The sequence below is a fragment of the Austrofundulus limnaeus genome, unplaced genomic scaffold (genome assembly GCF_001266775.1).
Source record: "Austrofundulus limnaeus strain Quisiro unplaced genomic scaffold, Austrofundulus_limnaeus-1.0 Scaffold862, whole genome shotgun sequence".
In the NCBI taxonomy this organism is placed as follows: Eukaryota; Metazoa; Chordata; class Actinopteri; order Cyprinodontiformes; family Rivulidae; genus Austrofundulus; species Austrofundulus limnaeus.
In genome coordinates, this window is record NW_013953264.1 from 93,454 (window position 1) to 118,686 (window position 25,233).

Sequence of the window (25,233 nt, forward strand, 5' to 3'; positions counted from 1 at the left end):
TTAGGGCTGCCACAAACGATTATTTTAATAATCGATTAGTCGTCGGTTAATCGATTAATCGTGGCAGCCCTAACAGACCTACTACATAGCCGACCAAAAGAAACAAACATGAAGTTACAGTTCAGGTTATGTTTACATAAATGAAAGGTCAAAGAGATATTCAGCAATGACCAGAGTAAACGGCCTTGAATTTCACCAGAGACAAACAAAATACCGGGGTATGTCAATGCAGCACACCTGTAACTTATAATGATTAACTATGTTGTATAAATCAACAGATAAATTACCCAAAAAAGCATAAATACCGTAACAAGGAGTTGAAACAAGTCTGAAGTGTTTTCAAAATTGGAAAATGAACCTTTTGGAGCAAAAATAATATTTATGCAAACTGAATTGTGTTATATCTAGTGTTAGTGTGGTTGTAAGACCCATGGAATTAGAACTAGTTTCATCTTTGACAGTAAAAAAAGTATTGCTCACAGTTGCTTAAAAAAATCACAAGTAAAGCTATGGCTCAAGTGTACAACTTCTCGTAAAATTCCCTGGAAGCACTAAATGTGTACTTTTGCCACACACAGTCATCATTTTGGCTTGACTTTTGTTAACAATATGAAGGTAAGAATGCTGCCTGATAGTGGTCATAATAAAATGGCCCATCAGTGTGCTTAAAAATATATATCTCCATAAAACTGTTCTGTTGCATAGCCAGGCATAAAAATTGGCGTGACTAACCCCTGGCCTGAACAGGGCGGGGGGAAGAAGATGAGGGAGAGAAGGAACAGATAAAGGGATAGTTTGGGGAGGGGTTGATTTGGCTGGGCAGACAAGAAAAAGAGGCCATTAGCCGATTAGGGTTGGAAGGGGGTGCATCAATACTGCGCCGATGTCAAAAGGAGAGTCATGCCCATGAGCTAATATAAGAATGAAGGAGACCCAGAGATAGAGAGAGGTAGTGTAGGTCAGCAAGTCATGGAAAGCTCAAAGATTGCTGACCGCAAAGCCCTACAAAGTGAGGCAACATAAAAGACTACCACAACATAGTCAGACTAAACCCATCACATTTACATGACAAAATGATTAGCCTCCCTTTTCCTGACATAGCTGCGAGGGTGACAATTGTGTGTGGACATGTGTGTACCTATGGGTGTGTGGAAGGAGTTTCTGCAGAGGGTAATATAGACAGGAAACCAGTGAGTACTGAGGTATTAAAGAAGAAGGTTTGGTGGTAATTAAGTGTCCAGCTGAGTCCTAGTGGGCCTTGCCACAGCCGCAGGCTATGCTAATGAGCATGCCCAGCAGTCAGAGCTGGCTTTTTAAGCTCTCACTGGACAATATGGTGGGTGAGATGCACCACTGGCAAGCTCACATCTCAACAAATGATGAACAGTCTTCTTAAGAAGAAAAGTAATTCCATTAATTGGGAAAACACTGGATGTGGATTGTCTCTCTTTATTGCATAATTTGTCATTTGCTTTTGCACTTTTACCTTACATTACTACACTTTCTCTCTTAACTAAAAAATGCATATAAGAAATATAATTATAAATACAATCAAATACAATGTTTATATTTTAAATGCTGTATTTCATTTGTATATCGTTTTTATTAAAAGTTAAAGAAATGTGATAAAAAAAACAATCATTGAGAAAAAATGTCTAAAAATAAAAGCATTTAACTTTATTAACCCGTTTATTTCCTGACATGTATTTACTGTCTTACAAAGTTTTTTAAGGTGCAATGTTTAAGCAGAGTTTAATATAGTTTATTTCATCAGCAACATACAACTACGTACAGCTTCTATTTTAACTTTGAAAGGGGAAAAAATAAAAACAAAACAAGGCAACAGGACTGGAAATTAAAAAGGTACCCAAAGCGTCAACTGCGGTTCTCCACGTCAGTGAATGACTTGCTAAACTCCCAGCTGGCTGTTGTCAAACATTCTACATGGCAAAGAAAACAGCACCAATTCATTAATCTGACCAGATATTAGCAAATAATTCAGCCATACAACTCAAGAAGATCTTTTCCTCCCACGTCTCTCCTAGCACTGCTGAGATGACGGTCACGACATGGCGCTGATGTGAGTGGATGAATTGAAGAATGCTTGGCGCCAAACAATAGCCGAGCTGAAGAACCAGTTAAAAACAGTGTAGAAAGTCTGCATGATGACAGAGCCAACAAAACTTTTTTTCATGACAAAAACAGTTTTTTTTTTTGTCCATGCAGAAATTATTCGTGGATGGGGCACAAGCTGTGCCTTTTAAGTCCTAAGATTTAGGGGTCTGAATCAGCAGTTTTAGTCAATTATAATTTTTGAATGCCAAATCTAGACATCTACAGTAGATAATGCTTTGAAAAGTCTGCATCAACTCCTTTGTTCCTTTTCCCACTCTGTATGTTATCCTGTCCAACTGTTGGCTGGGATGAAGACACACAAAACTCATCTTTTAGTTGGAATCTGAGGTGAGACGATACGCTCGGTGAGGATCAGAGTTCAGACAGCAGGGCTATATATAATGGTGCCTGAGTCGTATCGAAATGTAGTGCAAATTACCATGTGTGTATTTTCAGCCCTGGCCTCCGTGGTTTGTGGGTACTTTGGGCGGCATGCCAGAGGTGAAACAGGAAGGAGAAGTGTTCTTGGAAAAGAATGAGACAACTGAGAGCCCAGGACTTCTGAAATTCCTCAATGCAGATGAAGTGCACTTTACCCCCTTGGTTTATTTTTCTGTTACATTTTTAGCACCCCGTGTTGAAAAAAATAATTATAAAATATATATGAAACTTGCTCATAACATCAGATGTGTCATCAAACCGACTGGCCTGACCTGCTTTAGCTCCTGCATCTGATGCTTCAAGAGCAACAACATAAATTTTATCTCTAAATCTAAATTGTAAAAATCCTAAAGAACTATGCCAACGTGATTAAAACACGCTTTTAACAGACTCTTGTTCCAAACATGTTTTTTTATTGTGACACCATAGTAATACCAGGATTACTACAACACCTGTATCATTTGACGGTACCTGATGGTTCTACATTGGTGCTATGGTTTTGTATGATTCAAAGCAGGGATTTAGATTCAAAACAATTTTCTGCTCCCTGCAGAGAAGACAACAAAGGAAAAACAAAATGTTGTGCATCAAATTCACATTCCAAATGCAAATCAGCCATATATTAATGGGTAGATCCAGTGCTCAATCACTGCTCTGGAAAATAAATCTGCTGCTTGTTTGTGTTTTATGAAGACACCAAATAATTTTTTTTGTAGTTTACATTCTATATATGCTGACACAATAGACAAGAGCAACAGTGTTAGTTATTTTTTTCAAACATCAAGTGGCTCCTTTAGACAGAAACCTCAAGGCAGTTATGATGTAGAAAAATAGAGCCAATAAATAATTCAGAAAACTATGATCATTAAAAGAAAAACTATTACTAAAGAGACTTGCATGGTATGCAAACAGGTTTACATTATTTCAGCTTGTTTTTTGTGCATAGAGTGTATAACCTCCACAAGATGTGGTTTTCACCTTCCTAGCTTTTCAGCCTGTCTAATTCAAACCTGTCCTTGCAGTTCTTTTCTTATTTTTTCTTATTTTTTCTAGTGAAGTAGAATTACAAATGTACTGACTCTGGTGACCTCTGCATACTGTAGGTTTTCTTTTCCAACTGTCTCTACAGCTAACTGCAATAAATGTCATAAATTATGGGTCAAACAAGACAAAGTTTTTTAACAAAGCATGTTACGTAGATTTTCTTTCCTTTGTCATGTTAGGAGATATGTTTTATCATGCACGTATGAATTGGAAAAATGCATCTGTTAACTGGTTAGCTGTGTTCAAACATGAGTAGTGAGCTCCAAGCAGTGCTTTATATTGTGTTTAATGTGGATTTTGCCACTTTGTAACACAGATGATTACTGCCATGGTCAAAGCGACAAAGTAACTTGGACATGCTTCTTTCTTGAGGAGTCAAAGCTTTTGTGTTGCACAAACTAATGTAATCACATGACCAACATGAAACATGAAATTATGCTAGGCATGTGTTAGATTTCTGCTGAAGGAACATTTTAGAATATTAGGTGTATTTTTTTGCAACTTGAGTCTTGTAATAGGAATAAACCAATAGCAAAAACACTCTAAATCTTGTCATTTGGAAAATAAACTTTGAGGAACAGATAATTCAGTTCCAACCACACAGTTCCTGAATGACCACAAAGAGTTCTCCGCTCTTTAAATAAACCAGGGTCTGCAATTAAAGTTGCAAAGGACCAAAGGCTCTGTCCAACAATCTTTGTTTACTGGCGCAGACAGAGTTTTAAGTTATCTGCTTAAGTTCTGTCTTAGTTCTTCCAGAAAGGAATAGTGTACAACAAGAACTGAAATCAGGCGCAGGAAACCAGTCAAATCTTGGATATTTATTTGTACACATAAAAAAATATTATCACGGTGCTGTGGTCCATACCATCTGAGGGGACAAAATGGCACCAATCATGAGACTATCCAGTGTTTTTATAAAACTTGGTCACACCCTGAATATGATGTCCTGATCCAGATTTTGTGGCTCCAGATACAATCCAATTTTTTTAATCATGTCTTTCCGATACCGATCCAATAGCTTTATTTCTTTGTTTCTTTCCAAGTGACAACATTGGTAGTATTAAAGTGATCCCCGCTGTTCCCACCACAAGAAACATCAAGTTTGCAGATTTAGCAAGATGCAGTTTCAGCATCGTTTTCCATTGAAAAATGTTCCCACACTGTGGATATGGTTGCATACTTGTGTGCATCTTGACTTCTTAATAGCAGTTATAAAGCACGATGATGCTGAAAACTGTCGCGAAAACTGGATCGGCCCGATCAAATGATTAAATCCGATTCTACCCGATTTTCAAAAAGTGATCATATCTGCCACTGATACCGGTACTGAGTATCTGATCGGGACATCCCTACCCCTAAAACAGTTCTACATTTCTGAAATAAAAACATTTTGTTCATACTGCTGGAGCAACTTGTTTATTCTTTTACTGTTTAAAGTAAATGACTGCAATTGATTAAAGTATCAAAATACAAGACTGTATCTAAAATTCAATCAACCACAAAATATACAACACTCCTCTCTGGAGTATTTGATGTAATTTAAATGATGTTTGAATGGCCTGACTAACTAAAAAGTAGAAAACTGCAGAAATCCATGATATTAAATCCTAATAAATAGAAAAGCACACATAAATGTAGTAAAAATAAATAAATAAAATCCCCAGACTGAGTATACCAGAAATGTGTTTTCAGAGAGAAAGAATAAAATATTGGTGAATGAATATTTGTTGTTATTTTTTTAAATAAAAAGACATCTACAGTACACTGTGATCCCTGACACTGTAGCTTTGACTGACTGACTCATTTATTCAACTTGAGCAGTGTTGATAACCAGGCAGACTCATTCCTACGTTTAGCCATTTATCAGCCCCCTCATCAGGTGGTGTCCAAAAAACAACAACTAACCAAAAAAGCCAGCAATTCATAGGTCAAACATCATCAGTTTGGCCTTTTAAGAGCGAGATTATGTTTTCGCTGCTGAAGCATCTCACTCTGTTTCCATTGTACTTATTCAGCAGGAGAAAAATACAGATGCAGAATTACCAATCCTAGTTTAATGAAACTAAAACAATTTAGGAATTTCCAGGTTCACTGCACCTGAGGACCCATCTGTGTCTGAGTCCACATTTTAAATTCTCAGTTGGGTCCGTAGTTGTTTGTTTTGTTATGGTATCACAGGTCACCTAGAGTTTTTAACATCGCATGTAAATCTTTGGTGGTGAAGAGCTTTTTTTAACTTTGATGTTTTATTGTGAAAATGAAAGCTAAACTCAGATAACATTAGGTCCAGCAAGGTGCAATCAAATGATCGGTGTGAGCACGGACGCCTACTCAGGAAGTGAGAGTTCACAGAGCAAAGAGCAATTATCATAATTATCATTATTAGAAGTGGAGTTCAAACACTTTAACAGATATCTTTAGTATGCTCTGTGAAAATAAAGGACTGTTTGTAGTGTAAAACAAGTCACACTTGTTGTCTGTAACTGTGACAGCACGTAAACTTTCAAATTGAAAATTCTGTGTGAATGAGCCGTGCTGTCAACCTGCAAGAGTGGTGACAAAAAAAAATGTCTGACTGTATTCTGTCAACATGGTGAGGAATTCCCTATTACAGTCAAAATGCAGGGAAAAGGAAGATAAATTTAATATGTAAAACACTGGATTTGATGAGGTTTATTATAAATTTCATCATGGTGCATAAATAGATATAAGCTGCAAACATGTTCCTGTTTGCATCTGTTAGTAATCCTACATTCAGCACAGCCTCAGGTCTCAGTATTAAAGCACTAAACACTCTGGTCATTTTGAGTCCAGCTTTGGGAACTTGTGAAAACCTCAATCGTTTGGTTGATATTACTCAAGTATTACTCAAGTCTACCTCAAGCTCTTCCTTTGGTTAGGCCAGGGACTTGGTTGCACCAAGGTGTTTGTGGTTGCTGCTTTAGTCTCGCTTTCTGCAGAGTAAATGATGGTGGGCACTCAACCAACATCGAAGGTTTTACACGTAGTTCTCCAAAATGTCTTGTCTCAGTGACCGAGCTGTCAGAGATTACACTAAGCATAAGCTGACTGTGTAAAAGTTAGCAAGTGCCAAGAAGGGATGCAGCGGTTTATATCCACAAAACGAAGAATGTGTAAAGTGTTTTGGGGAAAAAAAACAGAGAAAGAAGTATAAAAAAAGTAAAAACAACAGTTGCACAGGTCAATCTTAAAATTATATATTACCAAAAACCACATCACCGCCCTTTTTGCATTAGAAATGGCTTTCAGCTACCATCACACTAAATTTTAGGTCAGTATATGTACAGTTGACTAGAGCTATAATCAATTATTTTCTTGGGGCTGGTTTGCTGTGAGAACCATCTTGAATCATCTCGACTCTTAAAGTATTGTAGGATCCAATGATTACTTTGTGTCATTAAAATTTGGCCAGTGGTTCTAAGCATTTTCAAAACAGACAGGCACACAAACAGGCAAAACCATCACCGTCTGCTTTCACTTTGCAGCAGTGGGTGATGAATATGCAAGAGTAACCCAAACTGTACCAAATCCAGAGCTTCACAAATTTCTGAGGCCATCCCCAAATAAGATCAAGGTGCAATGACATATAGAAGTGTGTTGCAGACTAGGGGTGTAAATCACCAGCTTTATCACGATACGATATTACATCGATATGTTTGGATGATGATTCCATATTTATCGATATCACAAAGTCTGTCATGATACGATTTCGATTCAGTTCAATTCACGTCTGCAATCGATATAATGCGATATCATATGCCCATCTAACACAATGACTATGTTAGATGGGGATATGATATCGATTCACATTGAGCACATGATGACGATATTGATCGGGATTTTTATTTTGCCTCGATATAACTTAATCATGAACTATTAAAATCGATATATTGATATAGATCGAAGTATCGTTACACCCCTATTGCAGACCACACACAAAAAAGCACGTTTAAGCACTTAATGGGGTAAAACAGTTAACAGGGTTGGTCAAAATTAAAAAATGAATTAATGAATTACCATGTATTTCATTTGTGAATAAACAACATGCACAGTTTGCCTGTAGTGAGCCAAAGCACACCTTGATTTTTTTTTTGCAGAATAAAAAAAACTAGCAGTAATGCAGGATGTTCACGGCAGGTTTTTCTATTCAGATCAATTATCAATAATTGAACTGAGAGCTCATTTGCTCAAATAATTACCTAATATTTGAGAATGTACATCATCAAGTCTTAGACTTAGAAGTGCTGCTGATCTTAAAAGTTACTTGTCAGAATAAAAAATGAAGAGTTTTTAAAGTAAATGGGAAAGAAACATTAATATGCTCTTTGATAAACGGGTCCAGTGTAACAAGTAAAACACCATAATTCACAGATCCCTCTTAATTCTGTGGAGACAGACTGCCATTGTAAAATGAATCATGGAACATGACTGATAATTATACCACTTTCAATAAGCTTGTTTTTTAAACGTTCCTCCACTTAAACTTTGAAATCCCACTGCTAAAAAAAAAAACCCTCATAGGTTTAGTTTCAGGCAATCAGGCAAATTTGTTTTCACATTTAAAATTTAACCTCTCTAGCTAGTTATATTTTTTTCCAAACACAATGTAGATGCTGCTCTATTTTCTTCAGAATGTGTGTGAAAGGAACAAACCATCTCCCTACTGTGTAGTTTTCGCCATACTGAAGCTCCTCATAAAAAGTGATTGTCTGTCTGCAGAAAAAAAAAAGAAGTGAGAGAAAGTAGGAGTGTGGAAGGTGGGGGAGTGCAGTGTCCATGTATTGTTTGTAGATCACCAAACTGGTAAAAGGGACACTTGGCCCTACAGTATTCACACAATAAAAGTCCAGTGGGAGGTGGGGCCAGACTAAGACATAATTGTATATGTAGATGTATATGAATATAAGAAGATTTACTGGTAGCATGATAAAGGCAGCATCTGTTAGAGACACTCAGAAGAGAAAAACAAGGATGAAAAGAGGGAGAAAATCTTTGACATGGTGGTGTCTTCTTATTTCCCTCCCCCTCATAGAGGTATTGGTTTGACAGCTGTTTGGTAGTAGTGCCCAAGACTGTGCCTACTTGGATTTTAGCCTGTCACTTAGGACAGGGTCACAAATCAGGATTGGTCCTGGTCCCTATCTCATAGAAAGGGAGAGCACTTTCAAGCCATTAAAAGCAAGAAAGAGGGGAAGAAAAAAACATGGCGGCAGCAAAAAGGGGAGAATAATTGTTGTGGCACAGCGGGAAATGCTCAGCACTAACCTCATATGCATGCAGGTCCAGGGAGAAAGGGGGGAGCTTATTCCATTTCCAATCTCCATGTTAAATGCTAGCCTGGGCAGTTGATGGGAATGAGAGGCATTGTTCACCCCTTGCTGCTCTTCTCCTGTCCATACACCAATACCTGCAGTCCCATTTCCATGCTATAAAAAACAGGCATCACAGTAACATTTCAAATCCCAATATAAAATCTATAAACCTAACAAGCTATGTATGCAGCTGTTTACTTTGTGCATGCACACTACTGCAACCAACCCTCATTGGTCTATTGGTTCTGTCATAACCAGGTTGTGACCTGAGGCTGGCGCATTCAAAGCCATCCTTCACCCACCGAGTCTGTTCTGTGGCATAATGATTGCTATGACAACCATCACTTAAAGCCACGGGTAGGTGGAGGAGAGATGTCAGCTTCTCGTCTACTCTTCTGATGATCTCATTTCTGGCTGGCAGGTACAACAAGGTCAAACCACTGAAACTGGAAAAGTGGCTGCTTGCTACATGCAAATGACAGAACCCTGTTTCCAAACAATTACACTGCCCTGTCCAAATCAGCATGAAAGGGGAATCACAATGTGTGGGATTTTATAAAAAAAAAAAGGGAAGTCAAAGAGAATTAGATGTAGAGGGAGGGATGGCTGTCAATGTTGTCGGCCAGCTTTGAGCCCAAAGTCTGGCTGTGCGTGCCAAATGAGGTTTTTAAACGGTTTTTCGGAGAGGATTTGTGCTAATCTAGAAAACCTTCTGGAGTAAACGCAAATACATCTGCTGCTGACCACTCCCCTGTGGAGTATCAGGGATTAATGACATGGCAATCTAACTAACATGGCCTCCATTCAGAAAGACTTGTGGGGTGTGAGAAAACACAGGCAATTATGAGCCGAGCCTTTAGATTCACTTCTTTTTTTACAACAGCATTCAACACTGATTCATTCTTCAGTTAAAACCTCTATTTTGTCCAAGTTAATTTATCTCCATTTATAGTTTGTGAGCCCAACAGGAACCATACACCACAAAACTCCACTCAAAAATACCTAGTGAATGTATTGTATTAACATCAAAAGCGTAAAACCAACTGATTGAATGTCCTTGGTAAACAATGAAAAGATACGACCAGAGACACATCTTTCTTTTATAATGCACCAGCAGGGGTACGACCATGGTGTTTAAACTGGGCGTTAACTCAACAACACTGAATTAGACAAGATGTTCAAGTGCATTTTAGGGTTCATAAATTACCTCACACCGTACTGACAATGCCTTCCTCCAAGATGACATCACATCAGTGATTTTTAACTTCTCAGGAGGTTTTGTCCTGGAGCCAAACACTTCCACTCTTCTTTTAGAGGTGATATATTGTTTCCCCAGAGAGCTGTCACAGCCTTATGGACCTACAGTGCTTTGTCTGTATCAGCCCACCCCCTAACCCTTCCTTCTCGATGCGTTTAATCTCTCGACTGAACGGCTACTGTCCCAAAAAGCTGCAGACATGCAGCTGTTAGCCCGGCGTGTAGGAAATATTAGCCCCTCGCCTTGATCTCTACAGCTCAAACGTGCTAAAAAGATACCCTTCCACACTAAGAGTAGAGTGGGGTTTGCCTGGCCAGCGCACTAAAGGCTAACAGAAGCCAGGCTGTGCTTCAGGAGGGAATGTGTGTGCATGTGTATACCAGAGGACCCCCGTGCCCTCCTCTGCCCACACAGGAAGTGAGGTCATCTCATTGCACTGTGCCGTGCAGTGTGTTCTGCGAGGGCGACAAAGATCAACATGTGGGCCAGCCTACTAGCAAATGTGCATATTGTGAAGGCCTACATTAAACCAGAACGTGTTAAAAGCAGCTTTGCAAAATACACTCTGTGCATACAATCCCATATTCTGCCAAAAACTTTTCAATTTCCAGCACCGCTTAAGTACCACATGCTGAAGACATTTTTTTACAGCACACAGGGGATGCTTCTTCTTTCAAGACAATTGAGGAAGTCCTTTAATTTCACTGTGTTTAGTGTAAAGTAATACAGAAGCAAACAATAAATCACATCCCTGTTTAGATCAGGCGTCTGGCACCACTGGCCAGTTTCAGCTCCCCAGACCACCACCTCCTCTTCTGCCGCCTCCTCCGCTCCTCTCATGCTCTCCATCCCTCATGCCTGTTAAAGGCTTGTCCTGCAGGGCCTGGATGCACTTGTGTGGTACAACAACAGAGAAACCGCCCAAAGCTCTTAACGGCTCTTCCTCTCTCCACTTCCTCCCTCCATCTCCACTGCGAACCACCACCACCAGCCCCTCTCTCTCCCTCTCCACTCCGCTCTGTCTTTCCCAGCTGCACCGGCGAGCTGTTCCGTATGAACTGCTGCCAGCTGAAAACCTGCTACTCCTGTGAGATTGCTATTACTCAGTGCAAGCAGGGCTCTATGTAGCCAAAGGGCTGCTCTCCGAGCTGTAGATCTCCATGTTGTGACTTGTCAACACGGAAAAAAAAAAAATCGTTACAGAGACTGAGGCACTTCCATTCCACACAAAGGAAGGGGGTTCTGATTGGGACCGGGGCAGATGGGCAGGTACTGTCGGACCTTTTAGGAATGCTTCTGGTTCTTTGCTACAAAAAGGATTCTCTGTTCAGTACAGACACTTTGAAATTATTAGAATGCAGATTCCTAATGGTGAGGAATGTGAAAGGAACTTTCCAAGGTGTCTGTTCGGATTTAGCCTTGTTGGCAATCCAAACTCAACATTGGTTGATAACAGAATTTAGTTATAAAGTTGCCAAATACATCCCAAATGTAAAAACATTGTAGTGTCTTTAGTACCACTGCTACAAGCTGCACTGTACTTCAGATAGAAACTCATTCCATTAATAAAACATTAACAGCAACCTCCACACTATGTGTAATAAAGTTATCAGCATCCCTGTCTCAGCCTCTGTCTGCATAGCAGCATTGGGAAATGACCCTTTGTTTACTGCCATTTAAAGTGTATGTGATCACTAAAGTCATTCATAGCTTTTTCATATTTTATTCACACAGAATAACAGAGATGCTGCATTTGTCCAGTTCTCATTTAGCATCTCCTTTACTGCCTTCTTTACATACCCTGCTGCCTGAGAGCCATCAAACTGCTGCAGTGCTGAATGCTTTTGATCAAATAAAATCAATTCAGTGTGCAGCAAGGCTAAGAAGTGACAACAAGCAAATATCAAAAATCCAAATGTCTGTATTAAAAGGCAATAGCCACAACATCAGATAAAATAACTCGTGGGTGGAGGCTGACTTTCCTTTTTTTTTTTTTTCTGAACAGCACTGTATCAGCTATGTGATGCGAGAGCTGACCTTGGCTCAAACAGCTTCAAAATATATCAGAATCCTGTGTTTTCATCCACAAAATAAACCCATTATTTAGAGAATAAAATTAAATGATCATCTTTCATTGCGTAAAAAAATGTCTTTAAGAAGTTTTACACTCAGGCTTTTCTATGTCAGACATGTTGGAATATCCCTGCTTCGACTCCTAAAGTTGGGGCAGCTGTGGTGCAGGGGTAGAGCAGCAGACTTGGGACCAGAAAGTTGCAGGTTCTACTCCCTGCCATGTCCATATCGTGGTGTCCTTGAGAAAAACACCCCCACCCCCCGGCTCAAATCTTATTGATTGGGCACTGTTGACAAAGTACATTTACATTCATTCATCTATTTGTCATCCATCTGGGCATTCTTAACTTTAGCTTAAAGGTACATTGATTTTGCTGAATCTTATAGTTCTCCTCATAAGATCTTGATGAAGAAAACATTGTGGATTTAAAGAATCGAACAATAAACTTTATGAAAAAGGCTACATTTGTAAAGTGTCACAGCTTTCAAATGAAGATTAACATGAAGCCGAGGAAAGAATGAATACAAGCAGCAATGTGTAATGTTTGACATTCTTACGATTTAAACAAGATAATTCTGAGAGCTGAATAACTGCTGAGATTTGCTGGAAATTTGACAAACTGAGTTGTTCAAGCTGAAAGAAGCAAAGCAATTGCTAAATGCAGCAGAATGCTAGCTAAAAGTAGGATAAAATACAAAACTTTTATGTAGAAATAGATAGCAAACAAATAAAAAAAAACAGAATAATAGCATGAATGCTAAATCACAATATTTTTCAATGTAGGATTTTTTTCCCCTGCTTTTTCAAAAGAGCATTTTTTGAAGACAATTACCCTCTCGTCTAAAAGCTTTTTCAGTTCACATCAAGGGGAGCTCCAGATTTTATCTTTGTCCTGGATGACTGAGACACCAGCAACTTGTGCTTCAGTTAATTATCAGTAAATCCATAGTGGGAAGTTTAGACTGCTTTCACTGCTTGATTGATTCAATAACATGCTTCATTATGAAGAAGCCACATTAACTTTTCTTGTTATTACAAGAGTTTGTTTCTCAAATAATCTCTGCAATTTCACTGCTCTTTGGGAGTTAAGAATCTACACCACAAAACATTTTAAATCAACCCAAACTTTTCTCATTGCTCAGCTTATATTTGTTGCACTATAAAAATGTATATCATGCCTACAAAGACAAAGCATTGTAGTAAACATAACAATTACAGGATAAGTAATAAATACGAGCAAGAAAAAGTGTTTAACTGTTTTTCTCTTGATCATTCAGCTTGGATAGATAAATAAATAAATAAAATAAATAAATAAATAAATAAATAAATAAATAAATGTTATGATGGTACAGTTATTTAGCACAAGTCAAATCAAACAACAGAAAAAGATGAGCAGCTTGATGTCTTCTTTACGATGGTTGTGAACAGATTTTCTTCTGTGTATAAATATATTATTTAGCTGAGCAAGTATAAAGTTACATACGGTATACGAACAACTGTAAAAAATCTCTATCTCATATGGATTATAACTGTTGACATTAACTTACTTGGATTTGTCTTGCTCTGTGAAGTCACAATGATGCCAGACAAAAGATTTACGTAAAAAAAAAAAAAAAACAGAAGTGTTCCTCTGAGTTTCATTTGTTTTTATTGATAGAAATGCCTTAAGAATGTGTAGTTTTCTTTAGGAAATCACAGTAAATTGACTAAAAGTAAATCCATGTACTTCACGCATATTGAAATGAGCAGCAATTTCACTCTTAAAAATAGGAGACAAAACAATAACTGTGAATCTAAAAATGTAATCTTGACATAGCTGGGCTCTTCATTTTCCCCTCCCAATTTTAAGTTTTAGAAGTACAGCACAAACTTTCAAGAGCACCAATGGGGGACAAAATACGCTGATTTGCATGCAGGAACAATTAGCTTAAAACAACTGTCACCATTTATGTTTTTTTAACACAACCTGATTCTTTAATTTAGCGAATGCCAACTCTTTATTCATAATCTAACTGGCTGTGTGAGAATTATATTGTAATTTTGCTGTCTGCTGCAAACTCTTGGCAGTTTTCTGCCTCTCAAATGTTACTGGCAGACATGATGCAGTCCCATCAGTGTGTCTGCACACACAGACACACACAGACACAGACACACACAGACACACACACACACACACTTTATACTTCACGCTGTTGTTGATGTGCTTTACAAGTGTTCAGTACTTAAGGTTTGTGGTCGAGTCTGCAAACTAGTTTTCCCTGCAAATGTTAGGCCATGCAGCGAGCAAAACATAGGATATGTTGTTAGCAATATTTCAGCCAGCCAAAATTGTGAACCGCTGCTTTTGTAATATTGTACCTTGACTGAACACAGATTACACACTGATGCCTTGTTTTATCCTAAAGTAAAATGTGAAACTTTCAGCAATTTAAATGATAGTTCAAAAAGACTGACCGAAAGCACACAATCACATACAAGTAAATAACATCTTTTGTCTTAGTTGTGTTATTAGTAGGGCCAGAAAAGTAAATTTAAACAAAAATATGAAAATAAGTAAGTAAGTAAGTAAATAAATAAATAAATAAATAAATAACAGAAGTTTTTTTAACAAATTCTATTCAGAGAACTAGTCATGTATTTTTGCGGGTATTCTGTGAACTAAATTAATGCAAATTCAAAAACTATTTTATAAACCTGTTATTTTAAGTCTTTTTTTTTTGTTTTGCATTAGCCTTGATTAACACACAGCCCAACAGCAAGTTTTTATTCTTGTAAATTCTTTATTTTTAAGCGCTGCAAACCCTCCTGACTGCGTGTCTTGCCAATTGTCTGAAGTGGCAAATAAGGTTAACATTTGTGTATAAATATTGATCCTAGCCCCGAGGCTTAGCTACTTCTGTGAAACCAGGCCCATTAAACCCTGCCCGGCAAACTGTTCTTTCAGATCTGTTTGTGTTTTCTGTTACTATTGAGTGAAACACAAGTGGCAGAGTTCAATTTGTCTGCTGAATATGATTGCTAAATGAAAACAGACTTCTCTGCAATCTAAGACGGCTCCTCTGTACTGTAAATTCCTTCCCCAAGTTCAGGACCGTGCGTCATTATTCGCCGCTCGCCCTGTACTGTCATTGCACCCCCACCAACCCCCTTCAAGCTGAAGGGGGAGATCGTAGACTCGGTGGTGAGGTGGAGGATTCTTGGCAGAAAGTGGCCAAAGATTTTATGCCAAGAGGGGAAAATGGAAACCCTTCTCTCATTTTCTTTTTCCTATAATCCAATGTTTTCAAGCCCTAGCCCCACCAAGGTCATTATAATCATAGCAAGTGGAAGGTAGCCAAAGACCCACCATTACAGCAAGGTAGAGAGCCACCCAGTCAGTCAGTTATTGGCTGACAGAAAGAGGGGAAATCTGTCTAGAAATGATCGCGACACCTCTCTATTTGAAATGTAGATCATCAGGAGAGAGGAGAAAAGGAATTCAAGGGTTCTTCACACACATGCTGGCTTGGAAAATTGACAAAAATGTGCCACTAGTGAAACCAGTCATGCCTTATAAGCACACAAACTAATCCATACCTTTTTGGAGTGAGCAATAAGGCAGCAAAAATTACGTAAACAATAACACAAGGTCAAAAAGAATGGCAGTTTTCACGGTGGCACCAAAGGTCATGTTTGCTTGTCAAAGTGAAGGCGCCATACTGTACCATGACCTCCATAGCAAGATTATGTAGCCTCAGACACACACACACACACATACAAAAGAGGACTGTGTGTTCACTTTCACATGTGCGTGCCATGCTCACACACTTGAAGAACTTCTTACCACGAGTTATGCTACAGACAACACCAGGCAGCCCGAGCCATATATCTAGGTTTGTGCTAAGATAAAGCACCCCCAGCATTAAACCCAGTGTATTAGCTTGGCCTTTTTCACCACAGATGACGAGATTTGAAGCTCGATATTGCGCTGGCTGGCTGGCTGGCACGCCACCACAGTGTTGTTGGCTGCATAATGAAAACACACAGACTGACAGCGGCTGGCAAGAGGTGACACTTCCATTCCAGAGTGGGAAGATCCAAAACAAAGTGCAAAAAAAAAGAGCTTCTGACAAATTCATACTTTTCTGTGACAGTTTGTTGACCGAGTGGGGAAACAACTCCTAAATCAGAAAAGACTTCCATTTAAACCCAGTAACAGGCCAAACACGACTCCAGTGGAGAGAGAAGACTACACAGGAGGAAAGAAGAGTGTTTGCAGAGTGATTTAAAAACGGTGACTGAAATATTGTTGGCTGAACAACAGAAAACATAAAAGCTTGTGTGTGTCTAAAGATATACGATGCTGTTGAAACAATCAACTTCAAGGATGAAAAAAATCTATGGCATCCTAATATGAAAATTGGTCCTATTTTTCACAAAAAAAATCATTCAGTTCTTTCATGATATTGCACATTTTTGTTCAAAGTAAAATATGAGCAAACATTTAAACTATAAATGATTTTTTAATTGGATATTCAATGCCATTATAATCTCTTCTGTGAATAACTAGTTATTTTTATTGTACTACATTAGAGTTTACATACCACAAAACAATTATGTGCCACTTGATGACACACACTGAGTGTTAATTTTATTTGAAGTACGTGCATTTCTCCATACAGTGAAGTACTTTCCTTTGTACATACAGTTTAAAATGATAGTCCTATCATTCCTTGAACAAAAGCATATTCTACTAATTTTTAACAATTTTTGCATTTCCTACATACAGTTGGCTACAGAAGCCATCTTGAATTAGGCCAAGTCCAAAAGTTTATCAGTTTTAATTGCATGTCTAATGATTACTTTCTGAAAGTTTCCTTAAAATCCATTCAGCAGCTCATAAGATATTTTGCTAACAAACAGAGCCCATTCCAATCATTTGGCCAGGTTTTCGATGCTGAAAGCTCAAATAAGATGGGCTCTGTCTCAGTTGTGAAGTTTGCTTTGCTACAGTCATCTCGAACGGAATTGACTCCAAAAACAAATCAGTTGTAGATGCACACTCAATGGCTACGTTCACACTGCAGGTCTTAATGCTCAGTTCCGATTTTTTGAAAAAATCCGATCTTTTTGTGTGAACGTTCACATTACATTTTAAATGTGACCTGCATCAGACCCCTGTGTGAACGCTACACAGCACTGATGTGACACGCATGCGCAGTAAAAGACGTGACGTCTCATCAGCCGCTTGTTTGTTTACAGAGCTAACATGGATGCTACATTTTGCGCATCGAATCGGAAGTTGTTGCTTAATCAGAGCCGATTAAATAATTATATGACCTGCTTCTTTAGTTCAGTGTTTATATCTGAACCTGCCTCTGACCGGGATGCTCCAGTGAAGCTTTTTTTTTTTTGAACGAAACTACGAGCTGGAAATAAAGTATCGACCGAGTATCGAACTTTAGGATCGATACTCTCTGCGACCCAGGCTGGACATGTTATTATCATACTATCTACGTGGAAAATGAAAAGTAAAAAGATGAAGCAACTGGACTTGTGTTTTGGAGCTGTAAACACATGGAGCTACAGATTTAAACAGCGTGACTTGAGGTTAGTGTCTTATCGATCCTTCACCCCCACCTCACTGATGAAAAAGTCAGATGAATGTAACATGAGCGTTCACACTGCAGTCACTTTGAAAACATCAGATATGTATCCGATTTAAAACCACATACTGAAACGGCCTGGGTCGGATTTGAAAAAATCGGATTTGTCTCGTTCAGACTGTCATAAAAAAATCGGATGAGTCAGATGGGTCAAAAAAATCGGATTTGGGTCGGATTTGCCTGCAGTGTGAACGTAGCCAATGATTAGTTTCGAAAAGATTCATCAAAACGTATCCAGTCGTCCTTGAGATATTTTGCTAACAGTGCAGGCAAATGAACACACGCGCAGATGAGCGGCGTTTAAGACGATTACAAATCACTTGCACGCATTTAGGACAACATAGTATACACTCCCTCAAATAAGTCTTGAGGCAAATTCATATTAAAAAATAATAAAACTGCAACGGCTTATTTCCATTATGCATATCATGGACATACTCAGTTCTGTGCAATCCATTCAGGAGACTTCCACACTTATTTCCCTGCACTGTCAGTCAATCACACACAGAGAACAAATCACTGTACCTACCTACTGTCACCTGGCTCCACGAGTCTGCTTCTACAACCCCCCCTGCAAGTTCAGCCTCAGGTCAAACACCTGACTTCTGCATTAACTGCTACATTATCAGCAGCAACACCGAACAGCTGCTGGGATGTGACATTTATAAAAATGAAAACGTAACACAAATGCATCAAGCTCTTTATTGATTTAGCCACGAATCACTTACTTATTCATTACATTTACATATCAATGTGACTAATTGAGCCCAGTTGCCCACGCAATGAAATGATTAAGAGCAGGGGGGGGGAACGTCACTTTAATAATCACTGTCATTGCCCACTAACACCTAACGAGGAATCCTCCAGCGGCCGGGGTGTGTTATTGCAGCTTTTCATTATCTGGACTGATAAAAGGAACAATATCGAAGACAGGAAGGGTCAAATGCACAAAAGTAAGGCAACCACCGACTAAAATAAACTATCCGGGAAGTATATTAGTTGTTCTTGTTGTTGTGAGTAGAGTAGTGGAGCTGAATTTTCCTTCTTTTTTTTTATTTACCTCTCTAGCCGCGTTATTGATCGTAGTCTGTCTGCAATGAATGGCTGCAAAAGGAGAGGGGGGGGGAGAGAGACCCTGAACTTCAGGTGACCGACCATGGCTCTGACATAGCCTTCGTGTTGGCAGGGAGCGGTGAAAAAATAAAATAAAATATCTTATCACACTTTCCCCTCCTCAAAGTCGACAACAACCACAAAATCAGCCAATTCGGTTCCGCGACGCGCAGCAGCAAAAACTGAGGCGAAAGTTTAAGAACGAATATTGCCGAGGAAATGAAGTTTCGCCGAACGCTGCTGCTGTGATAGCGCCATGCTAACTCGGAGCACCGGAGGTTTCATGGAGGACCGGTGGGGGGTGCAAGCCAGACTCTAGCTCGTCTGATCCGGCTGACCCTTCGTTTTATTGCGGCCAGACTCCCAGAACCTCCCCCTTCTCTTTTTCTACCCGAAAAAAAAGGAGACCTCCAAGAGGCGAAGACATTAGCGACCAAACCTCGGCCGTAGCACCGCACGACATTCGCCAATTGACCGCAACCTTTTAGCGGAACAGCGGACCCCCCCTTCTTTTTTTTAAAAAAAAAATCTGCTCTTTATTAAAGCCACGTATCTTTTATCCACTCACTCTGCCTCACTAACATCATCCATCGCCAACAACATGGCTGCCTCGCTCGGACATTAAAAAAAAAGAAGAGAAAGGGAGAAATAACCGAACACCAAGTCTTTTGTCCGTTTCACCTCTATAACCCTAAACTACTGCGCAAAACACACGGAGCTGTTTTTATGAGCGGGTGAGGGGGAAAAAAATGCACACACATCGAGTGGAACGACTTACGTGAAGGCAGGCGCTTGGGCTGCTCCTGCTTCCTCCTTGGCATTTTCCCCCCGTTTTTAATCACATTCTCGTCCTTGTTTGGGGGTAAGAAGAAAGAAGGTTGTTTCCCATTGAGACCGGAGGCGCCAGTGATGGCAGGGACTCGGTCGTTGCACCTGGCTTTGCTCGGTTTTAAAGTGTATTGTTAGGAAGAGGGAGCGGGGGGCAGAATGGCCGGGAACACACGGGGCGGAGGAGGTGCCGCTGTTGTTGTTGCCGTGTCTTGACTGTATGGCCGCTCTCGGTTTGCAAGTGTGTCTCCGAGCCCCTAACTAACACTAATGCAGGGATCAAAGGGCAGCAACAGCAGAGCAGCAGACACGCGCGCGCGCACACTCACTCACTCGCTCGCTCGCTCACTCACGCGCTCTCTCTCACTCACACACAAACACGCACTCTCGCGCGCTTTGGAAGGAGCTCGCCCCCGAGAGCAGCGTGCACGGACAAGGTGCCCCCAAGCTTTCAGAGTCTATTACTGACAAGAAAATATAAAACACGAATTTGATGAAAATGTTCGACCCAAATGAAATAGATTTTAAACGAGATTATATTTAAAACAGCCTAGCATTTTAAATAAATTATGCAAATGACGCAAATCTAAGCTCTTATTCCTGGTAAAGGCAGAAAATACAAATTTCTCCAATTATTTATTACACTATTTAAAGGCCTCGCGTTCTTTGAATGAATGCAATATTGCCCGCCACTTTTCATGGCAGAGTTTTACTCTAAAATTATTTTGTGTTGAGAAATGGTTGAACCCAATGCACAATATCATCTGATATCACGTGACCTGTAAACATTATGTGTGAATAACTCGCAGCTACTACCACACCAAATGTGATTTATGTATAATACACTGAGTTATGAACTTGGTGCATAAAAAGATTGCTCACGGCAAAATATTTGCCGTAAAAGCAGAGTTGTGAAGTAACTAAGCACAAATACTTTGTTACTGTACTTATGTAGAAATTCTGGATATCTGTACTTTACTTGAGTAATTTTTTTCAGCCTACTTTTTACTTCTACTCCTTACATTAAAAAAGGCAAAAAGTAGAAAGTTATTACTTTTATTTCACTTTTGCTTGTTTTAATTTCAACTTGTTGTAAAAATAAATACTATCCATATAAATTGTTCCTCCTAGGTAGAGTAAATTTAATTGTGGTTGACCGAGCAGTATAAATATATAAAATTATGATACTGTATTAGTTTGTACACAAACAAATCATGTCACACTCCAGCAGGACATAATCACTGAAATAAAAGTACTGTACTTAAGAAGTATTTGAATTATATTATTGCATTTGGCCGCAGCACTCAGATAGATTTTCATATAGGAGATAAGGTTTGTGCAGCCTTGATATATGTATATAAACTGAAACAGCTGGACTAGTGCATTCTAAATTTAACAATTAATTATTTTAATACAATATAGTCATTTCTACATTTTTTGGGGAGGTCAACTCCTAATAAATGTCATTATAGAAAATCTAACTGCTCATTTTAAATCAATACTTTTACTGTTAATACTTAACTACAAAAAATATCAGATACTTTAAGACTTTTACTCAAGTAATTTTCCTAAAGGAGACTTTAACTTTTACCAAAGTAAGTTTTTGGACTCAAGTATCACTTTGTGGTACTTCATACAACACTGTACAATAGTGAATGACAATAAAGCACAAGTCTGCAATTGGAATAAAAATTCTGTGTCCGTTAGCAAAATATCTTACAAACCACGTGACGGGTTTTGATGAAACTCTCAGAAAATAATAATTTGACATACATTTATAACTGATTAACTTTTGGAGTTAGCCCAGTTCAAGATGGCTGCCACAGCCAACAGACTTCAGCAAACATTAAAAAAGATTATAACTCAGCGTGTTTTACTGATATTAAACTAAGCTTTGGTAGCTGAGTTTTCTCTCCAATATATACTTAAACTACAACACAGTACTCAATATGTTTATCTAAAACTTTGTCATTAACTAATGATGTCAACCATGTCAGTCTGAAAGCAAAATTTATCATGAACCTCTGGAGGAATTTTAATTAGATGTACATTTATAAATGATTTAAATTTGGTGTTACCCTAATAAAAGATGGCCACCACAGCTAATCATAAAAAAACCATAAAAATGACTGCAACTCAGTCACTTTTATAGATATTACTGTATGTATTCATGTATAATACGATCATCATTTTTTGAGCTTAAAAAGCATAAAAAATCTATTCATCAATAACCCCCCCACACACACACACACACACTTTATGGATGATTTTTAGGGTTACATTTCTAGTATTATACGTGAAAAAATACAGTAACTTCAAACCTAGTGTGGTAGTGGCTGAGAGTCATCCTCAACTTGTTCTTTAAGCAGCGTCACGCTTCATAACCTCATTTACAAAGTTTGAGCAAATGAGCCATAACTCCGCCCCTTCTCAGCATAAGATGACTTTAGTTTAAAACTCTGATGTGAAAGCTGGCAGGTGATATATACATTCCTTCATAAACGTTAGGCCTTTAATGATTTCATGGGTTGATTTACTTATTTATGTCCATCCCCTCCTACGGATCCATTTGTCACACATAGCGTCCCTAAATCCCAAGCTATTTAATTAAAAACTGCCTGATTTATTCTTAGCATTTGTCTATAATAGTAGCAGTTAAAAAAGATTAAGAAACACTGTGTGGGATCCAGGCAATAACAGGTGTCTGTGTCAGGAAAGAAATAAAAAAAAAAAAAAAAAAAAAAAAACAAAGACAGAGTAATTATTTAACCAAATGTAGTAATTTTCTCCTCGAAGTTTTTGGAGTAGAAAACCTGGCCCATGCTTCATCCTCCTCCCTCTCAGCTGGGTGTTGGGGCTCTTTCTCAGCGCAGGCTGTCCCCCACTCCCTGCTGTTGGACTCCTCCAGGCTGCGTTCTGTTGGCCTGCCGCGTTCTTTCACACCTCGGCCCGCGTGTGAGGAGAGCTGCGTCTTCATCCCTCCATCCTCCAGCTCTCCTCCTGCCATGCCTTCCACCCACCCCCACCCCCCCAGCGGAGGCGCAGGAGGCTCGTTACCGTGGCAATTAGTGAAAAGCCCAAATTAGCCCTCTTGGCTGTCCACAGGTGACAAAGACACTTTGCATTTCTGCTAATTAGGAAACAGAACAACATGATTAAATGGGGGGGCCTATCAGGAGGAGAGTGGACAAACATGTTCCACAAATAGCAGAGAAGGATTTATTATCGCGTCTCCTCCAGCATAAAATAATCAAGACGTTCCTGTTTTCTGGAGAGGATGATACCGGGCGACAGTACAGAACATTACAGAGGTTTTACTGTGGTTTGATGCAAACACCTGTGTTTCTCACCTGCATCCGCTGACGGACAGTTTGTTGACAGGTGCTCTAAGTAGATAGTGCATCCACTGCTACCAGCAAATAAAAAAATAAAAAAGGAAGAATTCTGTGACATTGCTTTGCTTCTTGAGGATTGATTGTTTTTATTGTAAAGCACAATGTAACAAGATTTTCTATTCAGCTGCATCTCAATAAATTAGTCACAAATTGAAAACCTTCTCCTGTATGCTGAGAAAAATACAATCTCAAACATACTTTTAGCTCGATATTCTGTAAAACAGCAGAGAAAACTTAATTTGATCAATCTTGCTACTTTGGTTCGTGCATATTGATAAAATCATAAATGTGTGTTCCTTAATGTGTTTGAGAAATGATGCTGAAACAACATTCCTCTGCTAAAATCATCTTTTTCAGTCCATGCAGACTGGTTTTAAGTATCGCCCATTGCAGAAGTGGAAGCAGTCTCTGTCCGTGCAAGTGTTTGTTTGTCTGTTAGCAAAATTTCTCATGAGCCAAGTGACAGATTTGTTTGAATCTCCCAGAAAGGAATGCCTAAATGTATGTCTAAAGATGATTAAAGTTTGGAGACCATCACTTTCAAGATGGCCAGCATAGCTAAGAAATATTGACAAACACAAAAATAGCCAAAGCTCAGTCAGTTTCACAGAAACTGAGCTAAAGTTTGGTGTGATAGTAGATGACTGTCAACCCAACAGACACACTGAGGGCTACAACCTGTGCTATACTTTTGCTTTAAACCTTGGTCATAACTTTGACATCAACCTTGTTTGACTGTTAGCAAAATACCTCATAAACCACTGGATGGATTTTAATGAAATTGTTGGATAGTAATTACCGGCTCCACATCTACAACTGATTAACTTTTGAAGTCAACCCAATTCAAGATGGCCACAAACCAACCGATTCCTGCATAAAACTGGCCACACCTCGGGGATTTTTACAGATCTTGAGCTCAAATTTGGTGTGGTAGTAGCTGAGAGTCATTCCCAACACATACTTTAAACTTTAAGCAAGAAAGATGTCAGCATTATTTTCAAGGTTTAACCAAAAATAGGTCTGACTCCATCATGAAAGGCGATTTGTGAAGGATGATATGCATTTCTTGAATGCAGGTGGCATTAACGGTCACCACACTGGAGATCATTAATGACAGCAAACACCATCAGATTCATTGTCTTCTTTCAGATACTTCACTGTAGACACATCTCCATTTGCTGCTTTCTTTCCCACTAAACATTTACAGTCCGGTGCAGATAAGCCATGCTAGGATACTAGTGTTTGTCTCTGTGGTGTTTTTGTTCCCCTGCTAGTTTGGTCACTTCGGGAGGTCACAGCCTGTTCTCTGACCCTGACGATGCCAGGCGGTTGAGGTAATGCGAGCAACAGGCCTGCTGATAGTCGCTATGGCAACAATGGCATGACCTCACTCCGGCTTGAACCTAAAGGTCAATCCTTAATGCTCCAGGGACGAGTGCTCCAGCTGTGTTGACACAACAGCTCTCATGGTTTCACCGTCAGAACACATATTGTTAAATAAATAAATTATATATAGTTACACATTACTGTGAAAAAGGTTTAAGCCAATCCTAATTTTTACCTGCTTTGCTTTGAAGGAGTTGAACCTTTTAGTGGTCTTGATCAGTAGCTCTTTAGTTTTTTTTTAAAAGACTTTCTTTGGACTTTGTCTGCTTTATTTTCTGTCCAGTTCTTGTAACTGCAGTGTGGGCTTGAATACTGAGAAAATGAACAAGTGGATGACAAAATAAAGAATGTGTCAGGCAGGCCCAAAGACGAAAAATTAATTAAAGGGGCAATATTATGTGTTTCTCAAGCATATGTTTCAATACTATACCATAATAATGTATCTATGTCACCTTTAGTTGTTATCAAAATGCTGTTTTTATGTTTCAATAGAAAATAAATTTATCTTCTCATCACTTCCTCTTCTAAACGCCTTGACATTGGCCTCTGTCTCTTTAAGAACCACCTTCTGCTTCTGTCCTGTCCATTTTTTTTTTGG

General features: G+C 39.0%; 1 protein-coding gene across 2 annotated transcripts in view; it reads right to left on the reverse strand.

The window, feature by feature from the left end:
- The window catches only part of znf827 (zinc finger protein 827), a 77,891-nt gene extending 57,669 nt beyond the window's left edge, over window positions 1-20,222 (reverse strand). For both annotated transcript variants that reach the window (XM_014029165.1, XM_014029164.1), the window contains exon 1: window positions 19,805-20,222. In XM_014029165.1, coding sequence (XP_013884619.1) covers window positions 19,805-19,847 — 43 coding nt within the window. In that variant the 5' untranslated portion in view covers window positions 19,848-20,222. The remainder of the gene's footprint in view (window positions 1-19,804) is intronic.
- Window positions 20,223-25,233: the final 5,011 nt, after the last annotated feature.